Source organism: Lepisma saccharinum, chromosome 1 (genome assembly GCF_977018435.1).
Source record: "Lepisma saccharinum chromosome 1, izLepSacc3.1, whole genome shotgun sequence".
Lineage (NCBI taxonomy): Eukaryota > Metazoa > Arthropoda > Insecta > Zygentoma > Lepismatidae > Lepisma > Lepisma saccharinum.
Window position 1 is genome coordinate 19,239,050 of NC_139229.1, and position 23,791 is coordinate 19,262,840.

At 40.4% G+C, this 23,791-nt stretch overlaps 1 protein-coding gene across 1 annotated transcript in view; it reads right to left on the reverse strand.

Moving 5' to 3' along the window:
- Positions 1–23,791, reverse strand: part of Fife (regulating synaptic membrane exocytosis protein fife) — a 428,989-nt gene that overhangs the window by 106,834 nt on the left and 298,364 nt on the right. The window contains exons 6-7 of the mRNA XM_083129431.1: positions 17,279–18,413; positions 15,151–15,325 (exon numbers count right to left, since the gene is read on the reverse strand). Coding sequence (XP_082985557.1) covers positions 15,151–15,325; positions 17,279–18,413 — 1,310 coding nt within the window. The remainder of the gene's footprint in view (positions 1–15,150; positions 15,326–17,278; positions 18,414–23,791) is intronic.

The window sequence follows — 23,791 nt, forward strand, 5'->3', positions numbered from 1 at the left end:
AGATCTATCTTTAAGCTGTGGGTCCAGTCCCGATTAGGCTATATGTGCACAAGGCGGACAAAAACTTTAAAAAACCTTTTTAAACCTTTTCAGGTTTGTTTAAATTTACAAGGTAAGGATAGTTTTGTTAACATCCTGAAACCTGAGAAAGTAAGTAACAATATTTATGGTTTCGCAAACGTAACAGTTATTTAGCATATAATAAGGCTTGACAAACTTTTTGACTCTGCCCTCCCCCCAAGTTAAGTCCCAGTTACGCCCATGTCCTCTAGTATCATTTAACTCACGTGCGTATAATAAATTGGCTGAAACAAACTTTTCACAGCATTCAAACAACTGCTTCAAAGAATGGGCATTTGAATGTTTAATAACTTCATTGAGAAAAAAAAACATCTTACTTTGCTTAATGGACATTTGACCTTTTGGACCTTCCAAGAGCTCTCCAATGCGAACATTCAGCGCATGTACACGGACATATTCAAGCATACTGAATATCCACTCGTCCTGGCATAAATAAACAACAATGGTCTCTGCCCGAATCTCGATTGTCAAGCGCACTCTCTAACTTCTGACGTCACGGAAGGGAAGAGGTTCGCTGAAGTTGGATGAGGTTCTGCATATAACAGTGGTTTTAGGGGAGTGGGTATGCACCAAACTGGAGTTAAAAGCAGGAACTTAGTAGTTGGCTCGAGTTTCATAGAACTAGTTCATATTTTTTTTTTAAAGAAGTACCGAAGGCAAATATACTAAATGCAGATTCAATCCCTTTTTGAAGAATGAATGCTGCTTTTTTAAACTTTACGTGCTTTTTTCTTTCGTTTTGGTAATATTACCAGTCAAATTATTATAAACACTTATGGTGTTTCTATCAATGCCTCTGCCGCCTTGTATAAGAGCACCAGCAATGGTTCAAAAGTTTCATCTATCCTAACCCTATTCATCCTCATCTCTATTACTAAAAAGTAGCAAAATAGCGAAAAAATAACAATTTTAAACAATATCGCTTCTTCTTACGTATTGTTTTGTTTCATTTATACGTTTTCGTTCTTTACTGTATATTTAGCTTTGTTTATACTCTGTGCTACACACACACACAATAAATTATATTTTTTTATTTATCACATGTAGGCATTGAAGGTGCTGGGTTCCAAAACTGGGTATGCAAGGACATTTTCCTTTCCGTCGGTAGACAATGTTTAGCATTGGGCGGGGTCAAAATTGATAAAAAGTGGGGGGTACCTGCCCACCACACCCCCCTGCACTGCATATAGGGTATTAGTTGAAGGTAGTTAGTCATAGAAGGGGATCACATACATGCTCAGAGATACTGTCAATCAATTTGTAGACGAAATTTCCAAACCTATGAAAACTGTACTTGGTATAATTTATTGCTTTGTAACTTTTTCTGCTTTTCTACCACTTATTATGTAATATTTCCTACAGTAAAACCTCGTTAATCCGGACTAATGGGGGATAAGTTGACCGGTTTAACGAAAGTCCGGATTAACTGAAATAACCTAAAGAACAGTAGAAAGTGCATTAAAACTCCGTTTATAGCAACAAAACACGTTTATTATGGTGTATTTAAAGGTCTAAATACACCATACAGTACAGTACAAAGTCTGCGGGAAACAGAATTTCATCAGTGGTTGACTGCCTTTTCTTTGCGAAGTTCTCTTGATGACTTCTAACCACATTTAAAATCTTGCATTCTGCTTTTTTTCTTGGCCTTTTGCCTGTCCGGATTAAGCGAAGTCCGGATTAACAAGTTTTTACTGTATTTCATGTTTGTTCTCTTTGTCAGTCATTCCTTACTCTTCTACAAGTTTCCTCTTTACAATAACATCACATTAAGCACCCCTTTCTTTTTTTATCCATTCGTTTATTTTCCTTTTTTACTAGTTTCTGTTTTCGATTTTATTTATCTTCAATTGAATTAATACTACTTCCATTCTCCTTTTCCATATAAGAACTTACACGTCTCTTGTAAGGTAGTTAGCGCGAGTCTTTACGGAAGCAAGGAGTTCTAGGTTCGAATCCTGTACAAAGCATATCATAAATCAATTCTGAACTGGAACCTCTATTGTGGTTAAACAGCTTGAGTACTCGGTTTGTGGGTTCTAATACCAGCTTCATTATAAAAATCATCCGATCATAATGCATCAACATACTCATTGCTGCGATTAATTAAAAGAAGTATACAAATGAAAGCAATAAGCAAATTCACCAGGAATCATGAATTAACTTCCCATGGAAATATTTGGTATTGTCCAGCCACGTCACTTATATCTTTACAATGTCCTCCTTCCATTTCTTTTTCTCTATTCCGTAGCTTTTCTACATCCTGAGTTATTCGTGACGATGAGGATGAACAGATGAAATGGATGATGGGGAAAACGCAACGATATGAGACCTCTCTGGTTCACCCGCCATGGAAGTCGGTTTTATTACCATTCCATTTACCGTTAAAGTGTGAAACATTTGTTGGGCCATAGACCCTCAAGTTTATCACTTGTTGAGACCTGAAGATTATCAGTTGCTGATACTTTAATATTATCACTTGTTGAGACTTGAAGATTACTGTGATCTAAAATCACCAATGTCTGAGACATAGTAAAGATTATCACTTGTTGAGACCTAAGGATTATCACTTGCTGAGAATTATGAGGCCTGAAGATTATCACTTGTTGAGACCTGAAGATTATCACTTGCTGATACTTGAATATTATCACTTGTTGAGACTTTAAGAATATCACTTGTTGAGACCTGAAGATTACTGTGATCTAAAATCATCAATGTCTGAGACATAAAGATTATCACTTGTTGAGACCTAAGGATTATCACTTGCTGAGAATGGTGAGACCTGAAGATTACCACTTGCTGATACTTGAATATTATCACTTGTTGAGACTTTAAGATTATCATTTGTTGATACCTGAGACCTGAAGATTACTGTGATGTAAAATTATCAATGTTTGAGACAAAGATTATCACTTTCTGATAATGGTGACATATGAAGATTATCACTCGTTGATCCTCAAGTCTCAACATTTACGTGTATGTATTTTTTACTATTTCCTTCGCTTCTCTGGATGTCTCATTGTAATCAAGAGATACCGGCTTTGATCCCCGGTGAAACTACATTGTATAGAGGTTCAGTCCCGATTACTTTATCTGAGCAAACAAACTTGTCGTCGCTTTAGTATATCTTTGGTCTAACCGCGACGACGAAGATGAACTATAAAAATATGGAACTGGGAAAAGCAAGAGTCAAATGTCTAGGCTAGAACTCGAATCTGGAACTTTAGAATGCAAGATTGTGGAGCAATACAATCCAGCTAGCTTCTCTTTTGTGACCCCTGTGTAGAAGATAAAAGCAATTCTCCTGATTCATCTGAATTCTTCACAGTGATATAATCTGATTTCATGGGGAAAGAATGTTAATTTGGAAACACCGACATCACACACAAAGAAAAACCCTCCGACCTCACTTGCCCGGTCACTCGTTGGGCTAATAAACTTAATTATCTAAGCATCCAGGAATTCAATTTTCGTTAAACCACGTGACTGAATTTGTAAAATATTTTTGTCCCCCTTAAAGCACATTCAAATTAGCCGTGTGGGATAAGTTTTCGAGGTCACTGGGGTCAGAATCCCTCCTCTTCCTCCCCTGGTTCATTAACCTCGCGCCCACTGAATGCAGGAGAGTCTCCAGTCTCCATAACAACCGGCTGAATCTCCTTCCACTTTCCCCATCCTTTTGTGGATGGAAGCTGGATGCGAGTCCTTCAAGCTGACCATCTGTTCTCAGCGAATCTTAAAACAATTCCGCTGTTCAAAGTCTCTTCGTTGAATTTTTTTCTCTTGGCATGTTAAATCTTCCACAGAAGAACGACATGACTATTAACGCTACAAATTGCAATCTGCAGACAAAATCAAGATTCCATACCTTTCTTGTGGCTAATTAGCCTACGTTCGGTTATTCTGAAATGACACAGTTTATAAATTACCCAACCTACTTACGCAGTCTCTTTGACACGTACAGGCCATGTACGCACAAATGCACTTCTAGCAAAAATATGTTTACAACACAAGACTGTGTGTGTGGTGCCCAAGAACAAGATGCCAATCACCTTTTTTTCCAGTGCCCTGTACATTACAGGGAACAAAGAAAAATTTACAAGAGCTTTTTGAAATTGCATATCCCCTTCCCCACATCAATTACAGCTCTTCTACATGACTCTACACCCCTCATAATGTGGATACTCTATGGGTATGCTCGACGATGTCAAATCACACTATAAGTGCAAGAAAAAAACCACAAACAACAACAACAAAAAATGCAGTATCATCAGCAGGACATCATTATTTTCCCCAGTGTATATCATCGTCAGTGGTACATCGTGTTACAACAAATCTTCAGCACAGACAATCAGAACAGTTGGCCAAAATCAAAATAATGTTGATAGGGCCAGAAGATAGAAGAAGAAGAAAGACTCGACCTTGAAACAGTCGACCTCCACGGCAGAGCGGTTAGCACAGCACGCTATGACGCCATGGGCCACGGGTTAGAATCTTGGCATGGTCATGCATATTCTTTGTGAGTGTCCCTTCTTCAATTTCATCTTATCATCGTTCATCTTCATCTTCGCGAAAGCCAAAAGTGGAAGAAAAGCGAAGGATTATATCATATTAAACAGCTCTTGGTACACTCGACGTATCAAGCACGTGATAGCCTTCAGGTTTAAATAAATGACAATTTTTAGGTCTCAGAAAGTGATAATGCTCAGGTTTCAGCAAGTGTTAATCTTCATGGTTCAAGGAGTGATAATCTTCAGATCTCAGCAAGTGATAATCTTCAGGTTTCGGGAAGCGATGACCTTCAGGTTCAAGTAGTGATAATCTTCAGGTCTCGGCAAGTGCTAACCTTCAGGTCTCAGCAAGTGCTAACTTTCAGATCTCAGCAAGTGATAATCTTCAGGTCTCGGCAAGTGCTAACCTTCAGGTCTCGGCAAGTGCTAACCTTCAGGTCTCAGCAAGTGCTAACTTTCAGATCTCAGCAAGTGATAATCTTCAGGTCTCGGCAAGTGCTAACCTTCAGGTCTCGGCAAGGGCTAACCTTCAGGTCTCGGCAAGTGCTAACCTTCAGGTCTCAGCAAGTGCTAACCTTCAGGTCTCAGCAAGTGCTAACCTTCAGGTCTCGGCAAGTGCTAACCTTCAGGTCTCGGCAAGTGCTAACCTTCAGGTCTCGCCAAGTGCTAACCTTCAGGTCTCGGCAAGTGCTAACCTTCAGGTCTCGGCAAGTGTTAACCTTCAGGTCTCAGCAAGTGCTAACCTTCAGGTCTCAGCAAGTGCTAACCTTCAGGACTCAGCAAGTGCTAATCTTCTAGGTCTAAGTGCTAATCTTCTAGGTCTCAGCAAGTGCTCATCTTCTAGGTCTCAGAAAGTGCTCATCTTCAGGAATGAACAAGCCATAAGCTTCTGGTCTCAACAGGTGATAATATTTTGAATTTAGAATTTGATATTAAAATTTGGGGTGCGTCAGCACTTAGGCTATTTTGTATCCGTCACATTATACGAGGTCCAGCCCCTTACAGCCGCAAATAACTACTCTAACGTTGCATAACTTAAATCTTAAAATATACTGACTTCCTTAAAAGCTGAGGCTGTAGAGGGGCACTCAGCACACATAAGGACAAAAAGCAGGACAATATACAGAATTATACTGGCCATAAGGCCAGTCGCCAGAGCCTCGTTCGTCTGCAAAATCAGTCCAGGGTGTACTACGTGGAAGGTCACCCCTTACACCCCAGATAATCTTTAGGTCTCGTAAGTGGAGGTAATCTTCAGGTCTCAACAAGCCATAAGCATCATGTCTCAGTATGTGATAATCTACAAGTCTCGTAATCTTCACGTGTCAGGAAGTGATGATAATGGCTGTATGCCTACCTGTGTGTGTGTGTGCCAGGGACGTCATCATAACATGTGAAGCATGCAGAACGTGCGGTAATTGAGAGAAAATGAAAATTATGCTACTTTCTAACACAATATTATAGCATAAACCTTGCATATAGTTGTCCGCTTAAGTAAAGAAATATAATATAAGCTTAGTTGTAAGCCCCCCCTTTTCTGCCCGTTTATGAAGGCTGTGAATGCTGTAGAGCCAACAGCATCAGAGAAGGCGAATTTGAACACGGGTAAAAGTTGCGCGCGCACTTGTCCCCTACTTTCTTTCACTTTCACAAGCGATGAATATAGCCTGGTGTGAATACGGTGGTACTTGCAAAATCGTACCCATCTCAACCATGAACATAAAATACGAGCTATAGCAACTGGAGACATGTGTTAATAGCACCAAACCTGATCTGCCTAACCTACTTACGTCTAATAGTATAAATAAACATATGAAGTTACGTTGTTTTACCACTTGGTTTTTCCCGAGTTTTTACTGCTTGCATTCGAGAATTTTAAATTTTCTTAAAATTTCTGGAGGGGATGTAGCCCCATCAGCTGTCCCCTACGTACGCCAGTGCTATTCAGTATCCGCAAGAAATATTCATAGGGTTTTCTAATTTAAATATAGATGGCTCTGCTGAACTAATGTGTGAGCATGTTCTCAAAACTGTAAGATATTTCAAATTAATTTACATTTGTATTATTCGTATTTCGTAATATATGTGCTACAGTATTTAGCAACATTAATGTGCAAAAATAGTCAACTGTCTACAACACGTCGAAGAGTTTCATCGAAAATACACCTAAAAGATTGTACTCCATCTTCAGAGAAAGGGCTATGATTGGTATAGCATTTGATTCTTCAAGCTAATATTATATGCCATTCCCAGGGGGTGCTCGTTCGGCGGCGCAGATCGTATGCACAGTTGTCCGTGGATGCATTACGTCATCATCGAAACGCTCGGCATTATATATTATAGCCTTCCCAAGCCACCATCCCCTCTAAATACTCTCTTGGTCTCATGAAAGAGAAATATATGTATTTCTACGAAATATTAATTTGACTTGGTAGTTTCTTTTTTCGAACAGGAATAAGTTTTAAATTTTAATAGCTTATAAATTTACACTAGCAATTTTGAGTAAAGGTTTTGCGTAACCTTACAAGTACATTTAGAGACTGCAAGGTCAACTCTCGATATTTCAAATATATAATAATTTTCATCACAACGTCTTGTAATAATTATTGGTTACAACCTCCTCGCAAATGTTTCTCGCATATTAAAACATAGATGCCATTTTCTGTTTATTTCCTTGTAATCCTGACCTCCTTGGCGAAGTGGTTAGCACAACGCTTTACGATGCCAAGAGCTCCCAGGCTCGAATCCCCGCCCGGGCTTCCTTTCTCCAATTTCATCATATCATCACGCATCCTCATCTTTGCGATTAGCCATATGTGACAAATAAGTAGAGAAGTAAAATAAACTAAGTCTATTAATCAATTATTTTTTTTAAACTCTTTAATTCTTCTTTAGCATGCCACGTTTTTGTTAAAATTATATTACGATTTGTAAAATGACGAAATTCTAAAGGAGAACACGCAGCTTTCTTTGTAGCGCATCAGTCAGAAAGTTTCAGGAATATGGATTTTCAAAATACATATTTTTTCACATGTACATTGCCCCCTTTTAAAAGTAGCGCGTTTTCAATTATGTTACTAATCATTAAAAGGATGCCTCAATACCATCTTGGAGGATGACAATTATTATTAATTTCCCCCTCCTAAAAGTAATAATATACTTTCGCTCTCTGAACCTCCCATATAAATGCAAGGGGCCGTCTGCTTCAGCCGAGCTCACTGCTTCTCCGGTGACGTCACGCGTTCGTGCAAGATCGGCAATCTTCAGATGGCTTTACCTAATATATATGTACCTTGTGCCATTCCAACCGCTCAAATATAAGAGAACAAACACCAGACACGGCTAATAGCAACAACCTCAAACCCAGGAGAATCTTTGGAAAACATCATTGTCGAAGTCAAAAAATAATGGAGCAGCTTAAGAACACATTTCTATCCTCAAGTCAACAGTACTGGCACTCAGATGCCCGGATGGGCCACCACCAGGACTCCAAATTCCTGTTAACATCTTCCTTTCAAGAACGATTAGGCCTTTGCGAGGACCATAAATCCAACACAAGATGGACTCCAAGCGACAGGCCCAGCTCTTGCAGAATTCCAACGCCAATGAAATAACCAAGAATGGATGTCAGGGAAACAACACTCCACAACAAAAATTGTCGAATAATGAAGAGTCAGTCAGACATTCGGCCCTTTTAAGGACCACGGACTCAGCTCTGGTGAAGATCGATACGAACTTAACTTTCAAATAAGAGAAGCTTTAGATCAAGAAACGATATTTGAATACATGCAACGCGTAAGGTTGAAATTCTGGGCACAACAACCTCACCATCATAATCCGACCATAAATACCATAGCCAAACGAGGTGCAAGAAGACGCACTCACAAAATGCCTAGACTTAATTAAGAAACGAATTCAATATGCCAGTATATTAATCCAATGGCCGGGCCTCCCCCATGGCGCAGTGGTAGCGTCATTGCCATGTAATCAAGGGGTCGCGGGTTCGATACCCGGTGGAGGCACAAGTGGTTCGGATCCCACTTTAAACTGTAGGTCCAGTCCCGATTAGCCTTACTGTGCATAAAGTGGATTTAAAAAACACCAATCCAACACCAATCTAATCCAATGGCAAGGAAAATCAAGCAGTGTTATGTCTGGAAAGCACTTGGATGGGTGACCATTTATTCTACCGAATCAAAACATTTCAATTACTGTTAATTTAAAGTTTACTTACACAAAAATAGTCATGTTCGGAGTAGATTTAATTAGGTCTATTGTTCCTATTACCTGGTCCTCAGACAATATGTGTCAATGGAAATATAACTGTACAATGTTTCAAAATACCATACCCAAAGTAACACGACAGGAATGGAACAGACAAGAACAAGAATTGCAACCAAGACATGGATATAAGGCCACAACAGGAACTGGAAGGCAGGGCAACGAAGTTGTCGAAACTTCAAAATACAGTAAAACCTCGTTAATCCTGACCCCAATAAGCCGGACAGGAAAAAAAAAGCAGAATGCAAGGTTTTAAATGTGGCCAGAAGTCAACAAGAGAACTTCCCAAAGAAAAGGCAGTCAACCACTGATGAAATTCTGTTTCCCGCAGACTTTGTACTGTACTGTATAGTGTATTTAGGCTTATGCCCTTTGAATACACCATAATAAACGTGTTTTGTCGCTATAAACGGAGTTTTAATGCACTTTCTACTATTCTTTAGGTTATTTTAGTTAATCCGGATTTTCGTTAAACCTGTCAACTTATCCCCCATTAGTCCGGATTAACGAGGTTTTACTGTAACTTAAGCCGCCATAAGTCTTGACCTGATCTTGACGCAGGGTCGCAACGCAAGTGAAGCAACAAGAACCAATGACAGATAAACGAAACTTCACAACAATAATCGCCAAACAATCAGTCAGTCAGTAATGGTGTGTGTACCCTAAATAACACACACAGACTAGAAGACTAAATTTTCCCAACTGTGGACTGGCATCTGAGAACAACTTAGCAGAATATAAACAGAAATCGACTATGTAGCCGCCTGGCGGCTGAACGATGCTTTCCGCTCATAATATCTCATCTGGTGATAATCTTCTGGTCCTAACAAGCGAAGACCAAACATTGTAGTGAAAGTTCTCGCGCTTCCTTTTGCACACCACCTAAGTTCTTGAGAAGACCGGCGCTGGCATGAATATGGATGTCTCGGTTTCTCGGTGTAGATTGAATTTACATACCAACTGACTCCTGATGGAACTTGCGGTAAACGAGATCACCTGCATTGTGAACTGGCGTTAGCAAGCTCTTAAGGAAGATGAAAACTAAATTTACATTCGGGCAGTTGAATTTGAGAGTTTCGTAAACTTATTTTTAAGACAAAAAATTGCCATGGAAATTTTGCTGCAATGTCGTTCATTCTCAGAAAACGTAATTGAGGGTTTAATCTAAGATCGCATTGTATTCTTTTTTGTTTAGCAGAAATTGTATCCAGAAGCTATACATTAGATCAGGCCCGTAACCTGGCAGGGGACAGGGGGGGCTCAGCCCCCTTTGACATAGGTATAATTTGTTTGCAGTGAAGAGTGAAATTTAGATAGCAGTAACTATTTTTGATAAAAATTGATTAAGGGTAAATCCACAGAACATGAACAAGAGATATTACATAAGTAGCAGCAAGTATGTAGAAGATTCTCTAGACTTTAGAAAGTTCTTCCATGTAGGGTAGCTTCTTTATGTGTGCTTTTGCTGCCTCTTTAGGGAAATCTGCGACTTTGACGTCGTCATCAATATTTCTCCCACATCTGCGTCAAAGGTCAACAGGTCCCAAGTTTAGGGAACGAAGGGGAGTTATATTGCTTCGGTCAGGGGTGGAATGTACGGTAGGCACTATGATTGAATATTTTGCATTTATTCTTCTATGATATAAATTTCTGTATCTTCAAAAGCAGCGGGTGTGTAGTAAGGGATGATGCCAGTAGAAGCCAATTAACACTTCAAGAAATGTTTTAGAAGGTATGTAAAAAAAAACTGTAGCATTTGTTTGATGTTTCTAAATTGTATATTTTACCTAGGTATATTAATTAATGACCCCTCCACACACATAATTTACGTTCGTTTAATACTGTTACACTTTACATGGTCTATCCGGAAATCACCTGGCTGATTGCCTGAGAAAACCTCTTCAGAATTCGCCGTCAAGAAAGCTTGAAGTTTCATTTCAGTATATAATGTAGTTTTTAATCTATTTGTTGTTATTGTTGTGTGTGTGTACATATTATTATTATTTGTTAGTTTATCTTTGTGTTGATATCCTGATGTAAATTGGATTTCTCTGTATTCAGGATTTTTTTCAAAAAAACCTTACCGAGAAAGGGTGTTTATGTTCATATCCTCTACATACGATGAAACGTGGTCGGTGCTGTAAGGCAATATATTAATTTTTGTCATTTACCTCAGTCTAATCTGCCTTTTCGACACACTCGTCCTAGCTGAATATTACAAACCTGATACCGATCGTCACGTAGGATGCAGATATAATAGCAGATATTGTTTCGTGGAATAATGGGGCGATGCCTACAACCACTTTTTTGTGTACGTTAGTGCGAAAGTCTCTATGGCGACTGCAGCGCCAAACTTGTAAAGTTTCCCCACCTTTTCTATTCCACATTACCACCCCTTGAATCTCGTTACCCTTAGAGAGCTTCGGAAGGAACGGATGAAACGCGAAAATAACTTTTGTCATTTTGTAAAGGAAACCAAAGGAATCGCAAACGAGGAAGTTTTGTTGTAATAAAGGGAATTGTATTGCAAAAACAGAAACTCTTCTTTGTACCCTTAGAAAGGAAAAAAGTATACAAAGAATCGCGAAAGAAAAAGAAGTAAAAATGTTATTACCTCAACGGGAGTGTTGTGATGATGCCAAAAAGGGACAAGAGGGCAGACGTCTATCGATTTACGTTCCGCAAGGAACAAGAAAAACTACAGGGTGTTCCTGGAACAAATGGCCAAAACGTAAAAACAAATAGGCTACTCTAACACTTGTTCTTATTTAAAATACAGCGTGTTCCGTTCAAATCTACCACATTTAAATTCATCATTGCTAAAATGTTATGAAACATAATGGAATTCAAGTGGTACAAGACGAAAGAGAAACTCAAAGAATTTTATTGCATGACCTCGAAGTTCACTGTTCTCTCACTATGCAGCGCCACAATCGCATAAAGCACAATGGCGACTCCGCAGCAGCGCGCACAATCTGTATTCTGGTATGCAGAGACCAAATCAATTACTCCCTCTCTCCCATAATTATAGTCCGGTATTCCAAAATTGTAACTTTTTATTTATGTTCTTTTGGATACTTGATCGGCCAATTTGTACTGATCCTTGAGTAATAACGTTGTATGACTCATTCTCTTGTTTAATTTTCTTCTTATGTATACACCAATGTCACAGTTTGAATATCGGACAAGTATTTTGTGACAACAAACAAAAGTGTACCGGACAATAATTATGGGACAGAGGGAGTATTACAGTGCAAAGAAATTACCGGAGAGAATTTGGAGGTTAATTATTTTCCCATCAGGAGTTTCACGCTGTATATCTCTACAAAACATGTTCGACATGTCCATCACCATTTTACACACACACACACACACACAGCTGGAGACGTTTGACCATGTTCCCATGTATTTGGGACAACATTTCTGTGACCAAAGCCGTGCACACTATACTAATAGGTTCGCAATGATGAATCAGACTGCTGATTTTCAACGCATACACTAGCAACTTCAGAATACCCCAGACGGTATAGTGGGTTTAGGTCGGGCCCGACCCTGTGGCCGAGTGGTTAGCACATCGCGCTGCGACGCCAAAGGTCCCGGGTTCGAATCCCGGTCGGGCTTGGTTGTTTGTGAATGTCCATTCATCAATTTCATCATTTCATCACTCATTCCCATCTTCGCAAATTAGCCAAGAGGCACAAAACGCGAAGTAAAATAAACTAAATCAATCAATCAATCAATGGGTTTAGGTCGGGTGACTGTGGATCCATTGTACATTGTGGAGTACCCTCTATATTGGTGTACAATAACGAGAAATAAAAGAAAAAATCCCATTGGTTCCTTATGAACACCCTGTAGTTAAATAAAATGCTCTTTTATACGTATCTCAGGCTGTTGAGGAGCAAAATAATTGATTGATTGATTGCTTTGTTTATTTCATTTCGCTTTTCTGCCACTTTTGGCTAATTTCGAAGATTGGGATGATTGGTGATATCATGAAATTGATGAATGGACACTCGCATACATCCATGCCCAGGCAGGGATTCGAACCAGGGACTCCTGGCGTTGTAGTACTATGTGAGGAACAAAATAAATGTAACTGACCCCACACAAAATATGCCGTCACTGCCGCAGTGTATAAAACGAAAGCTTTCCTTTCAACATAAAAGTGCTAGGAAAAAGTTAGAGCTCCATGAACGGCTCTGTTAACTGATTTGATTTATTGTACTTCGCTTGTGTGTCATTTTTCTGCTAATCCAGAAGATGTAGACAGATGCTGATGAAAGGACAATCGCAAACTAAATGGAAAATACACAACGAAGGACGCCAGAGCCTCGTTAGTCTGCAACTAGTCCTCGCGAGGACTACTACACATTATGGACACGTAAATGTATTGTTTTCGTTTAGAATCTTGCTGTTCGTGTCCATAAAATTGTAGTTTTCTCGGGTGATAAATAAAGTTGAGTTCCATTACTTATCGTCGCTTTCTGCCACTTTTCGCTATCCACGACGAAAATAAGAAGGTAAGATTAATGAAGATACACTCACAAAGCCGAACGGAATTCGAACCCGTGACCCTTGGCGTTGTAGAACGCCGTGCTAACCACTACGTCACGAAGGTAAGCAATCTTCCTCTTGGCTACACTTTCTTCGAGTGCACTCTTTTTAATATTTTCTTGGAGTTATCTTAAACGAATTGCTTCATATTTTTTTAGCGGCCTGAGATTTATTCACCTCCATACAATTCAAAATTGCCCAGAAACATCTTCTCATTTCGAGTCATTAAAAAGTACAGAAGTGACTTATAAGTACATTATTGATTTCTATTATATAACAGTCCCTGTGTTCATTTGTATATCAAATGAAGAGAATTGCAGAAATCGTCTCCTCATCTGCATGCATAACGAGGTCCCTAGATTGCTGACAATTATACTAGGTTGACGACGATTCTCTTCTTTTAAACATAACGTCACAGAGTTTCTCCCCCTTCTTAAATAGAACGTTACGTTTTCTCTCTCTTTTGAAAAAGAGGGATTTGGAAAGTTATTTTCTCTTTCCCTAGGGATTATTATATAGCGAGCGGAAAAAGAATTCATAAAAAAAGTCTCGTAGCAAATGAACTTGAAGGAAATGCATGCAGATTTGTCTTCGTTCTTTCTGGCATCATTTGAACTCCTCTCATATCTCCCTGTCTCTCTATCTGAGGTCCCTGCTTCTTTTATATGAGCGTATTAGTCTTTTGGAAATAGCAAGTTGGCGCGCTTGGAATGCTTTCGCTTCATATCTATGTAGCAGAAACTTTTTCTTCAGGGGAAAATAAAATAACTCATTGTTATTCTTGCTGAAAAGTTGTCAAAAGGAGAAAATAATCTTCCCCTTTGAAATAAGATGAAGGATGTTCATTTTTATCTTCAAAAGAAGTAATGTACGTTTCTTTCTGTGTTATTGCTTGTTAATATGGATTCAATGGGTAAAGATCTGCATTACAGCTCCCGGATACAATAAATTCAGTAACTATCAGTCGTTGTTACATGTTGCAAGGAAACCAAGGAAAGAAAGAGAGAGAGAGGGGAAGAAGGAAAATAAATAATAGTAAGAAAAAGTGAGAAAAGAAGGAAAATAATGGTCAGAAAAACAAACAGAACGATAGAAAGAAAAAGTATAGAGAGAAATGCGCATTAGAGACAAAAAGAGAAAGAAAGAAACACAGAAACGAAGGAGAGACAAAGGAAAAGAGAGAGAATGAAAATAATAGTAAAAAATGAGAGATGTGGAAGGAAAGGAAACAAAATGAGAGAGAGAGAGAAAGAAAAGAGACAGAGTGAATAGGAAGAAAAAAGGAATAGAGAGGTTGCAAAGGGAGAGAAAAGCATAAAGAAAAAAGAGAAAGAAAGAAGTAGATAGAAAAGAAAGAAACAAAGAGAGAGAGAAAAGAGATAAAGATAGAAAGCAACTAAAAACAGAAAAATTGGGTGAAAGATAAAAAAAAGAAGGGATAAAGAAAAGGAGAAGTAAAGATAGAAGAGAGAGAGAGAGAGAGAGAGAGAGAGAGAGAGAGGGGGGGAGGCATTGTAACCATGTGCACAGAAGAGTCCATCTAGACTGAAATACTATTGTACGGAAACCGCCGGTGTGGCGACAAGTGTTTCAACACAGCCCTTGCAGATAATGGATTAATTCCCTCTAACAGGATACAGTCTACAGCAGCTGGGGACTCGCTAGGTATAATTAAAAGTACAAATACAAGGAAGGTCGAGAAAATTCTGCTTGCACTTACAGTTGCGAGCCGCGCCGCCTTGTCCGTCTGTCGTCGTCGTGTGCGTTGACTGTGAGCGTTGGCACCACCCAATCCACAGAGCTCTGCTCCTCCAGGACGGGCCCCCCTCCTCCAGCTCTTCTGGAAGACGTCCCCTCTGGAGATAATGGAGAAGGAGTACTGTCAAAAGCTGCAGCTGTTAAGAGAGATGCGTTTATTAACACAGTTTTTGCAACACGCATGCTTAAGGAGGCAGTAAGGAGATTTCAGACCGAAGCGACATGAGACCCGTGTCGCTTTGAACTTGAGTACTTGTTTTTAAGTTCACTTTATGCACAGAATGGGTAATCGGGACTGGACCTACAGTTTAAAGTGGGATCTGAACGACTATCTGTCGCCACCGGGTATCGAACCCGGGATCCATTGATTACAAGGCAACGGTGTTACCATTACACCACCGGGAAGGCCCTACGTGTCGCTTGGAAATCATCCATAAGGAATAAATGCAACTGAAGCGAAACGACAAACTACATGTGTCGCTGGGACTGGACAGTTTTCTCAATATCGTGTCGCTTCGGTCTGTTGTTTGCACATGCGCAATGAATTGTTTGCTCTAGGGAGAATTTACACCGAAGCGACACATGTCGCTTGAGAATTTCATCAGTCCAACGCAGGCTTGTGGTGCCTGTTATGCAGCTACGGCGTGAAACGATGCTGCTGATTGGCTCGTTTCCACGTGTCACCATTAGCTTGTCTCTTCGGCCTGAATGCTTCTTTAGAGAGACTTCAGACCGAAGCGATAAGCGACATGGAGATTTCACACCGAAGCAGCAAACAACACGGGCCCTTTAAGTCTAAAGAAAAACGCTCACCGCATATGCGCAAACAACAGACCAAGGCATGGTATTGAAACAAATAGCCCAGTCGAGCGACTGTCGTGTCGTGTCGTATCGCTTCAGTTCGGAGGCCTGAAGTGGTCGTGTCACTTTGGTCTGATAACTCCCCAAGCTTATTCCAACCCTCTGTTGGTTAGGATTCCAAACTGTAGCCGAGTAAAGGTCACTTTGTAAAATTCGGCCACCGTGTGTCCTAATAATATAATTACAGTCTATCAACTTCTATCCTTCATCCGCATAATTTCATATGCCAATTCCCCTTTTCTCAGTCTTATATAGTCTATCCAGAGAAACTCTGGAGCAAACGAACGGAAACAAGTCTGCGCAAGTTGTGACTCGAGGGGGCTCGGCCAATGAACAAGTGCGAAGGAACGGGATTGCGTGGAGCGGGAATAGCGATTGCCGCTACCAGCCCACTCGCATTCTCCCCTTCACTATCGTTATGCGCGGCCTTGCTCCAGAGATTCCCGGAGGAGAGAGTAGTATTTTTCGTTCAATTCTTTTTATGTGACTTGCACGTATGGCACGTAGTTCGCTTGCTCCAGTGATTTCCGAGAGAGTCTGTAGGATTTGTTTCTAGTAACTCCGGGAATGGCCTTTAAGAACTAAAAACGGACCTAAAATCAAGGTTGTTAAAGGTACAGGAATTTTACATAAATTCAATTCCGGTCCAGGAGAGAAAAACAGGAACCGTAAATGGACTCCGGACCGTAAATAACCTTTCTATCTGTAAAGTATTTCAACCCATCACACTTACCTAAAACACCTTCTCTCGCCTGTCCTGGCACCTCCTCAGTTCCCGAACGCAACCCGCTCTCTTTCCTGGCACCACCTTCTCACCTCACTTCTCATAAGCAACTCCCCGATCAGCCATGACTTCCTCCTGGCCAATGTCTACACTTTTCATGATTCAACAATGACATTGTCCGATAGCAAGTCGCACCTGCATTCCTATTTCCCGATCTCTTTCTTTGTCCACATTAAATACGGTCCAGGAACTTTTTTTTCCGGATCACACGCTACTTTTACTGAATTGTGCGAGAAAAAAGGTTCCAGTCCTGCAGCGGAACTCAATACAACCCATTAGAATTTATGGGTTCCTTTACCTGTAACAACCCTGCCCCATAATTATACCACTATTTCTCGGACCAAAAATTGAGCTTAATAACCAGTATCAGTGAGCCTTGACTTTATTAGAAAGAAGAACAGCTAACTTGTTACTTTCATTACCAGAATACTCATTTTTGTCTTACCTGATTTATCTTCCGCATCATATCCGTCATTATTGTCAAAATCGTACATCCCTGGGGGCTTTCCAACCCTTACGGACATTCGTCTAGCGACAGACGTTCCTCCGCCCGCGGATGTCGTCACGCTGTTCACGTCGTTTACGTCCGACCCTTCAGATCCGAATCTGGACCTCTCTTGTGTCGTTTGGGGCACCCAGGCTATGGACATGTGTCTCCCTCCTTTACCTGTCCCTCCAGGCACGTCCAGCTGCGGGGCCTGCATTCGTCTGACGTAGTAGTCGGGGTCGTCTTCCCCTCCCGCCCTCTTCTCTGACGTCTGGTACACGTCGTACGCTGACGCTCTGCGAGGAAGCTCGAAGGGGAGGGTGAGTCCCGTTTCGCCGGAGGGACCGATTCCGCCGGGCACCTCGTCGTCGTAGCTGTGCTGCTTCTGCATCTTGGAGCGACGCCTCACGCGCCCCCTGTGCCTCCTCCACGCCTCCGCCTCCTCTTCGTTCATGACGTCATCCAGAGAGCTCTCGGAGGCTCGTCCCGAACCGCCACCCGCGGAAGAAGAGGACACCGACGTCCCCTCGGAGCCATCGTCGCCGGGAAACCCTTTGGAGGTGACTTTCGGGGAGTCCAACCCGCGTCCGCTCTTGAGACGCTCCAGCTTGTCCCGCGGTAGGTCCACCACGTCCCTGTAGAGGTCACCGCGTCCCTGTTTGTCCCAACGGTCGTCGAACGGCCGGCGTTCGTTCTTGGGACTTCCGACGCGGCTACCGGGACAGCTACCCCGTCCGCTCTCGTCTGCACTTCTGCGTTTGTCCCTCGCCCTCCTGTCGAAGTCACCTCTTTCCGCCCTCCACTCCATCTCCCTTTCCCACCTGAGCTCTTCCCTCCTTTCTCCAGCCACTTTCTCCAGTTCCTTCAGCGATGCCGGGGACACGTCGCTGTGACGTCTGAGTTCGGGGGACCTCGGTACATTCAACCCGCCGCTGCTCCCGATCTTGACGTCGGAGTGCCGCCTCTGGAGAGGGTCCGCGACTGGAACCTCCAGGAGAGTTTCGGTGGAGTCCTGTTCTCCAGGATCGCTCGCTCTCTGTGCCTGGATCCGGGATTGCAGTTTCCTTCGACAAATGCTGCATCTCCATGTATTCTGAAATAAAAAACAAAACAAAGCTAATTTAATTTATGGCAAACCGAAAATGCACCAAAAGACATGGCTTAAAGGCATCAGGAACACATCCTAAAATGCTCCTCCCCCATCCGCTGGATGGTTGTAGGAGGGGGGGGGAAACTTAGAATTACTTGTTCTCTTGGGAATATCAAACTTCGGAGAGCACAGAAAAATACATGAACGGAAAGAGGACAGGCTGAATATTTAATTGGCAGGCGGAAAAGTCGAAACTCCCATTTGATTATCCGTAACTTAAAGTTGCTGCGGTTTTTTTCCTCCATAAGGAATGAATATATGGGATTCTGAAAATTCTTATTCATCATATTTTTCAAACAAAGGCTCTGTCCGAAAGATACGAAGTACGTACTTGAAGCACGGTTTTGGCGGAAGTGACGTCACCTAGTACAGTTCGAAAACGCCAAGAACAGGAGTACGCAAGTGCATAGTTCGCAGTGCAGATGGAAGCTGACTCGGTCACGCGATTTCCACACTCGTTGTTCGTTTGTTTAAAATCGCGGAGATAGAAAGCCAGCAACACAGGATAAATATACTTTATGGGTCAGCACGTTGTTGGTTAAAGTGCTTCTAATGTGTGGAAATGTATGTGTACGAACATTTGAAAATGCAACGTGATTTCTATGGTGAAAAACATGTGTTTAAAACGTGGGGAAAACAAGGAGTTCTCAGTTTTATCTACTGATCGTATTTGGCGCTGCAGTTGAAGTGCAATTCGAAAGACTTTCACTTCCAGTCCACGACTTGAAGTCCGCACTCCAAGACCATACTCGGAGGATGCTCGCTTCAAGTACGGTCTTGCACCTTTGGGACACGGCCATAGTGTCTAGCTTAATAATCAACTTAAAAAAATAAATAAATAAATAAACATCTTCCACTTGCAACATGGGGAGAAATTCATACCCTCTTGTTAACTTTTTTGTAGTAGCAGTGCCCTGCCCACTTCCAACGTCGCTTTGTAATCAAGGAGACCCCCGTTCGATACCTGGTGGAGGCATATAGTGCTTTGCATCCCACTTTAACTGTAGGTCTAGACTCGATTAGCTTATATTTGCATACAGTGTACTTAAACGAAGAGACGTCATTGTCGAACATGAATAAACAACATTCCGAGTCCAACGATGAGTGCGAGTTCTCCCAAGGTCACTTAATTGTAGGTGGAGCTTTACACTTGAGATAATCTGACCAAAGCCTGAGAAATCTTCAAGTATTATTTGATAGTTACAAATGTTTATTGGTACTCGCTTCTGAGGACCACGCTTCATAGCGTCGTATTCAACCGACGATGGAGTATCGTAGACTATGACTATATACAGGGCGGTTATAAAGTGTCGAGCCATTATGGTGAAAAACATGAAATTTTCGATAAGAGTGTTTGAAGTTTACATTCCACTTTTATTATAATTCAAGGTGGTTTAACCACATTTTAAATTTATTTTAAAGCTTCTGTAGTTGCAATGTCTTGAAAATATCACAACTTTTGTTTCGTAAACTTTAGATTTGACAAATCAAACTGAATTCGCACTACGGTTAGTAGTATTACAGTATATGTGTCAATATTTCACGAACTACTGGCAGCAGAGAATATGCATAAATTTAAGTATAGACTTTATTAACAATCACACAATAATAAAAGCGTTCATATCATACGAATTCAATAATAGATCGAGACTTTATAATCGAATTGTATGTTTAGCACAGTGGGATGGATGCTCAAGTATTGTTCGTCAAATTGTCCATGAGTATTTTAATTAATTTTTCCCCTTGTGTCCTACGTGCTTTTTAAGACTGGATCTTTAGATCTTTACCTGTGCTGGTTAAGAGGTTGTCCGCAGTTTGTTACGTGTTTTGTTTCAGTGTTTGAAGTTCTCATTGCCTAAAGCAAACATACTAAATATGGTGATGGACAACTTGCTTGGTGATACTAATGTGTCCCACTCTACTATTCACTTCCTAAAATCATGCTCTTTGAAGTAGATCCCTGTTCGGGAAAGGTAACCGTAATTCTGACTACTTACTACTTTTGGTCACATTTTGTTGGTCACCCTGTATAGTTTGTGTGAGCATAAAAAAGTATTGGGTGTACTTACAATTAAACATGGTAGAAACAAGAGCCTATCGGCGCATATATTCAGGATTGTCAGTACCTGGGTATACAGGCAATGTGGTGGGCGGATGAATTTGTTACAGACTAGATCTTCCCGCTTCAGAGAAGAGCGACAACGTGCTTCTTGTCATGCTCGACAACCCACACTCACACAAACAAAGTGAATGGAAACATAATTCTGACGTCACTGCCATACAATAAACTTTTTGTTCCATATTTTGTTCCCTTTGGGAATGGAAAGCACTGGAAAAGTTTGGAGAGAGGTAAGCGGCAAGCATGAGGGTCTGTTGATAGCAGAAGAGAAGACCTTGTCCTTTTGTGCCCAAGGGCTTTATGTGAAAGCCCTGCCCACACGTTTAAGAACGAAACGGAGAAATATAAGGGAATTACGGTCCCTTCTGTTTTTAAGAATATTAATAGCAAATGCTAGAACCGCAGTTTCCTAGGCAACGAAACGCGTGACGTTCATCTGTTTTTGGGTTACTTGACGGGTACTTCTTCAGTTTAAGATTCTTTTCAGACTGCACAAAACGAACGCAACCCTTTCCAGTCATAATTTTCCACCACGTTATGAGATTTCTGCGTTCGAAATAGACATAGTTCCATGACGTCAAAACGCGTACAGGAATAACATTGCCGAAAGTTTTATTAAATTCAACAGGAGAAGTTAGAGAATTTGCTCTGGTGACTACAACTGTGCTATGGACGAAAATTTATCAATGCCCTCTCCTTCAATTGTCATAGATCTGGACAATTATTATTAGTAGTATTATAGTAAACTCCCCCTACTGATACCATTTTAAAGATGTACGTAGTAACAAGATATAATAAATCCTACACAATCAACGTTGATTACCTGGCGTTGTCCGGGTGTTTAAAGAATTCTAACTATAGCGTAAAATGTAACTAATTTTATGTACAGGTATTTAAAACTATAAATACAATATACACATTATAAAGTAATATCTTTTAGAAATTCACTATTATATAAATTTAACAACAATATATGAACAACATTTTTAGTTCCACCTCCAAGAGCAAGAATAAATAAGTTGAACGGCATTGGGATTGTCACTATTCATCTTAGCGACACCGACAATTGTGGATTCTACAATAATATCGGTCGTTCTCTATTATTTTTACATGTAACCCCGTACCGCCCCCACCCATAGGTGCGCCAGGGGAGTCTTGAAGTTGAACGGCATTGGAAGTGTCATTATTCATCTTAGCAGCCCCAAAAACTATGGATTCCACATTAATATCGGTCGTTTTCGATTATTTTTACATGTCACCCCCTTTCTACCCCCACCCCTACGTATGCCAGGGGTGCCTTGTCGTTGAACGGCATTGGGACTATCACTATTCATCTTAGTGACCCCGAAAACTATGGATTCCACACTAATATCGGTAGTTTTCGATTATTTTTACATGTCACCTAATTTCCACCCCCACCCCTAGGGGTGCCGTGTGGTTTGAACGGCATTGGAAGTATCACTATTCATCTTAGCAACCCCGAAAACTATGGATTCCACACTAATATCGGTCGTTTTCGATTATTTTTACATGTCACCCCCTTACAACCCCCACCCCCAGGGGTGCCAGGGATGTATTGTCTTACCCATACAGTATTTCTTTCCAGGTTGCAAGTGATACGCGTACCAAATTTCGTTGAAATCGGTCCAGGCGTTCGAGAGTTATGCCGGAACAAACATACATACACACACACATACATCCATTTTTATATATTAGATTATAGTAAACTCCCCCCTACTGATACGATTTTAAAGATGTACGTAGTAACAAGATATAATAAATCCTACACAATCACCTCCAAACAGGATGGATAAATATGATTCTTATTAAAAAATCCTTTTTGTTGATTTTTTATATAAATTGGATTTTTTTTATTTTTTAAAAAACACGCTTAACATTGCTTGCATTGTTTTTGGCACTATACACAGTAAAATATTACAACAGTTTGATTAAAGCAAATAAAAATTACACGTAAATATACATTTTTTCTATTTCTGATACTATACTTACAATGGAAATGTTTGTTGAGTGTGTTACTGAAACTATAATAATTTCAGTAACTTTTCTTCCAGTGAAAATAAAACATTCCGGATGTACTGTACAATTGTAACTTAAAATATTATTTTTGTAGTCTTGTAGATGAATTTTGGAGATTTCTTTAAAGGTAGTTTGAAAACTATCAGCTGCCATGTTTATTTACAGTTTAGTGATAATGACATTATTTATGGTTGGACATTATTAGTATTTTGTATATTTTGCTACACAAAATGTTTACTATTTTTGCCTATAAATATTATTGAATTTTAAATCAAGAGAAATGCGTGTTTACATATCCCTTCGTATGAGCTTCACACTATCAGTACATGCTATTTCTTTTATTTTCCTGACTGAGAGCCTAATAAATGCCACCAAATGACTACCAAATTAATGTACATACTTTCACCAAAAGTGACTCTGATATCTACAAAATCCTTATGTACATTATTCTATAAATTATTTATTTAAAGTGATTCATTTTTTTAAAAAACAATCACCTGATTTATATCTTGATTTAATTCGCAATTTAAATCAATACAATTTGCCTCCAAGATACTGCCAGTTTACAAGTTATACATTCATGTTTTGTATTTATTTATTGATTTGCTTTATTTTACTTCTCTTTTTGTGCCACTTTGGCTAATTTGCGAAAATGGGGATGAATGGACACTCCCAAACATCCATGCCCTGGCCGGGATTCGAACCCAGGACCCCTGGCGTCGTAGCACGACGTGCTAACCACTCCGCCGGCTGTTTTGTATTTATGTGTGTTTAGTGAACTTAGGGACAATTAGAAATGTTACATGTTTGCCCCCTTTCTGAAATTCCGGCTTTATTTATCTGCTATGAACGCACTGTGGAAAAGGTGGGGAAGGAGAGAGATTGGATGTAAACAGGGCCGGAAATAAGAAGGGAAACGGGGCCTTTTTCAGGGAGATTGTCAGAAAACGTAAACAGGAATAACTGTTGTAGAGCAAACAGCGTGATTCATTATCTTAGTGAATCACTGTTTTAGAGCAACAAGAGTGAAGAAGGAGGTATCTTCATTACTTTGGTGAGTTGGAATCACTGCTAATACGTTGGGAGGAAATTTCATTACTTTGGTGACTGGAAGCACAACGTGTTCTGTAGGGAATTTCATGATTATCATGGTTAACTGCAATTA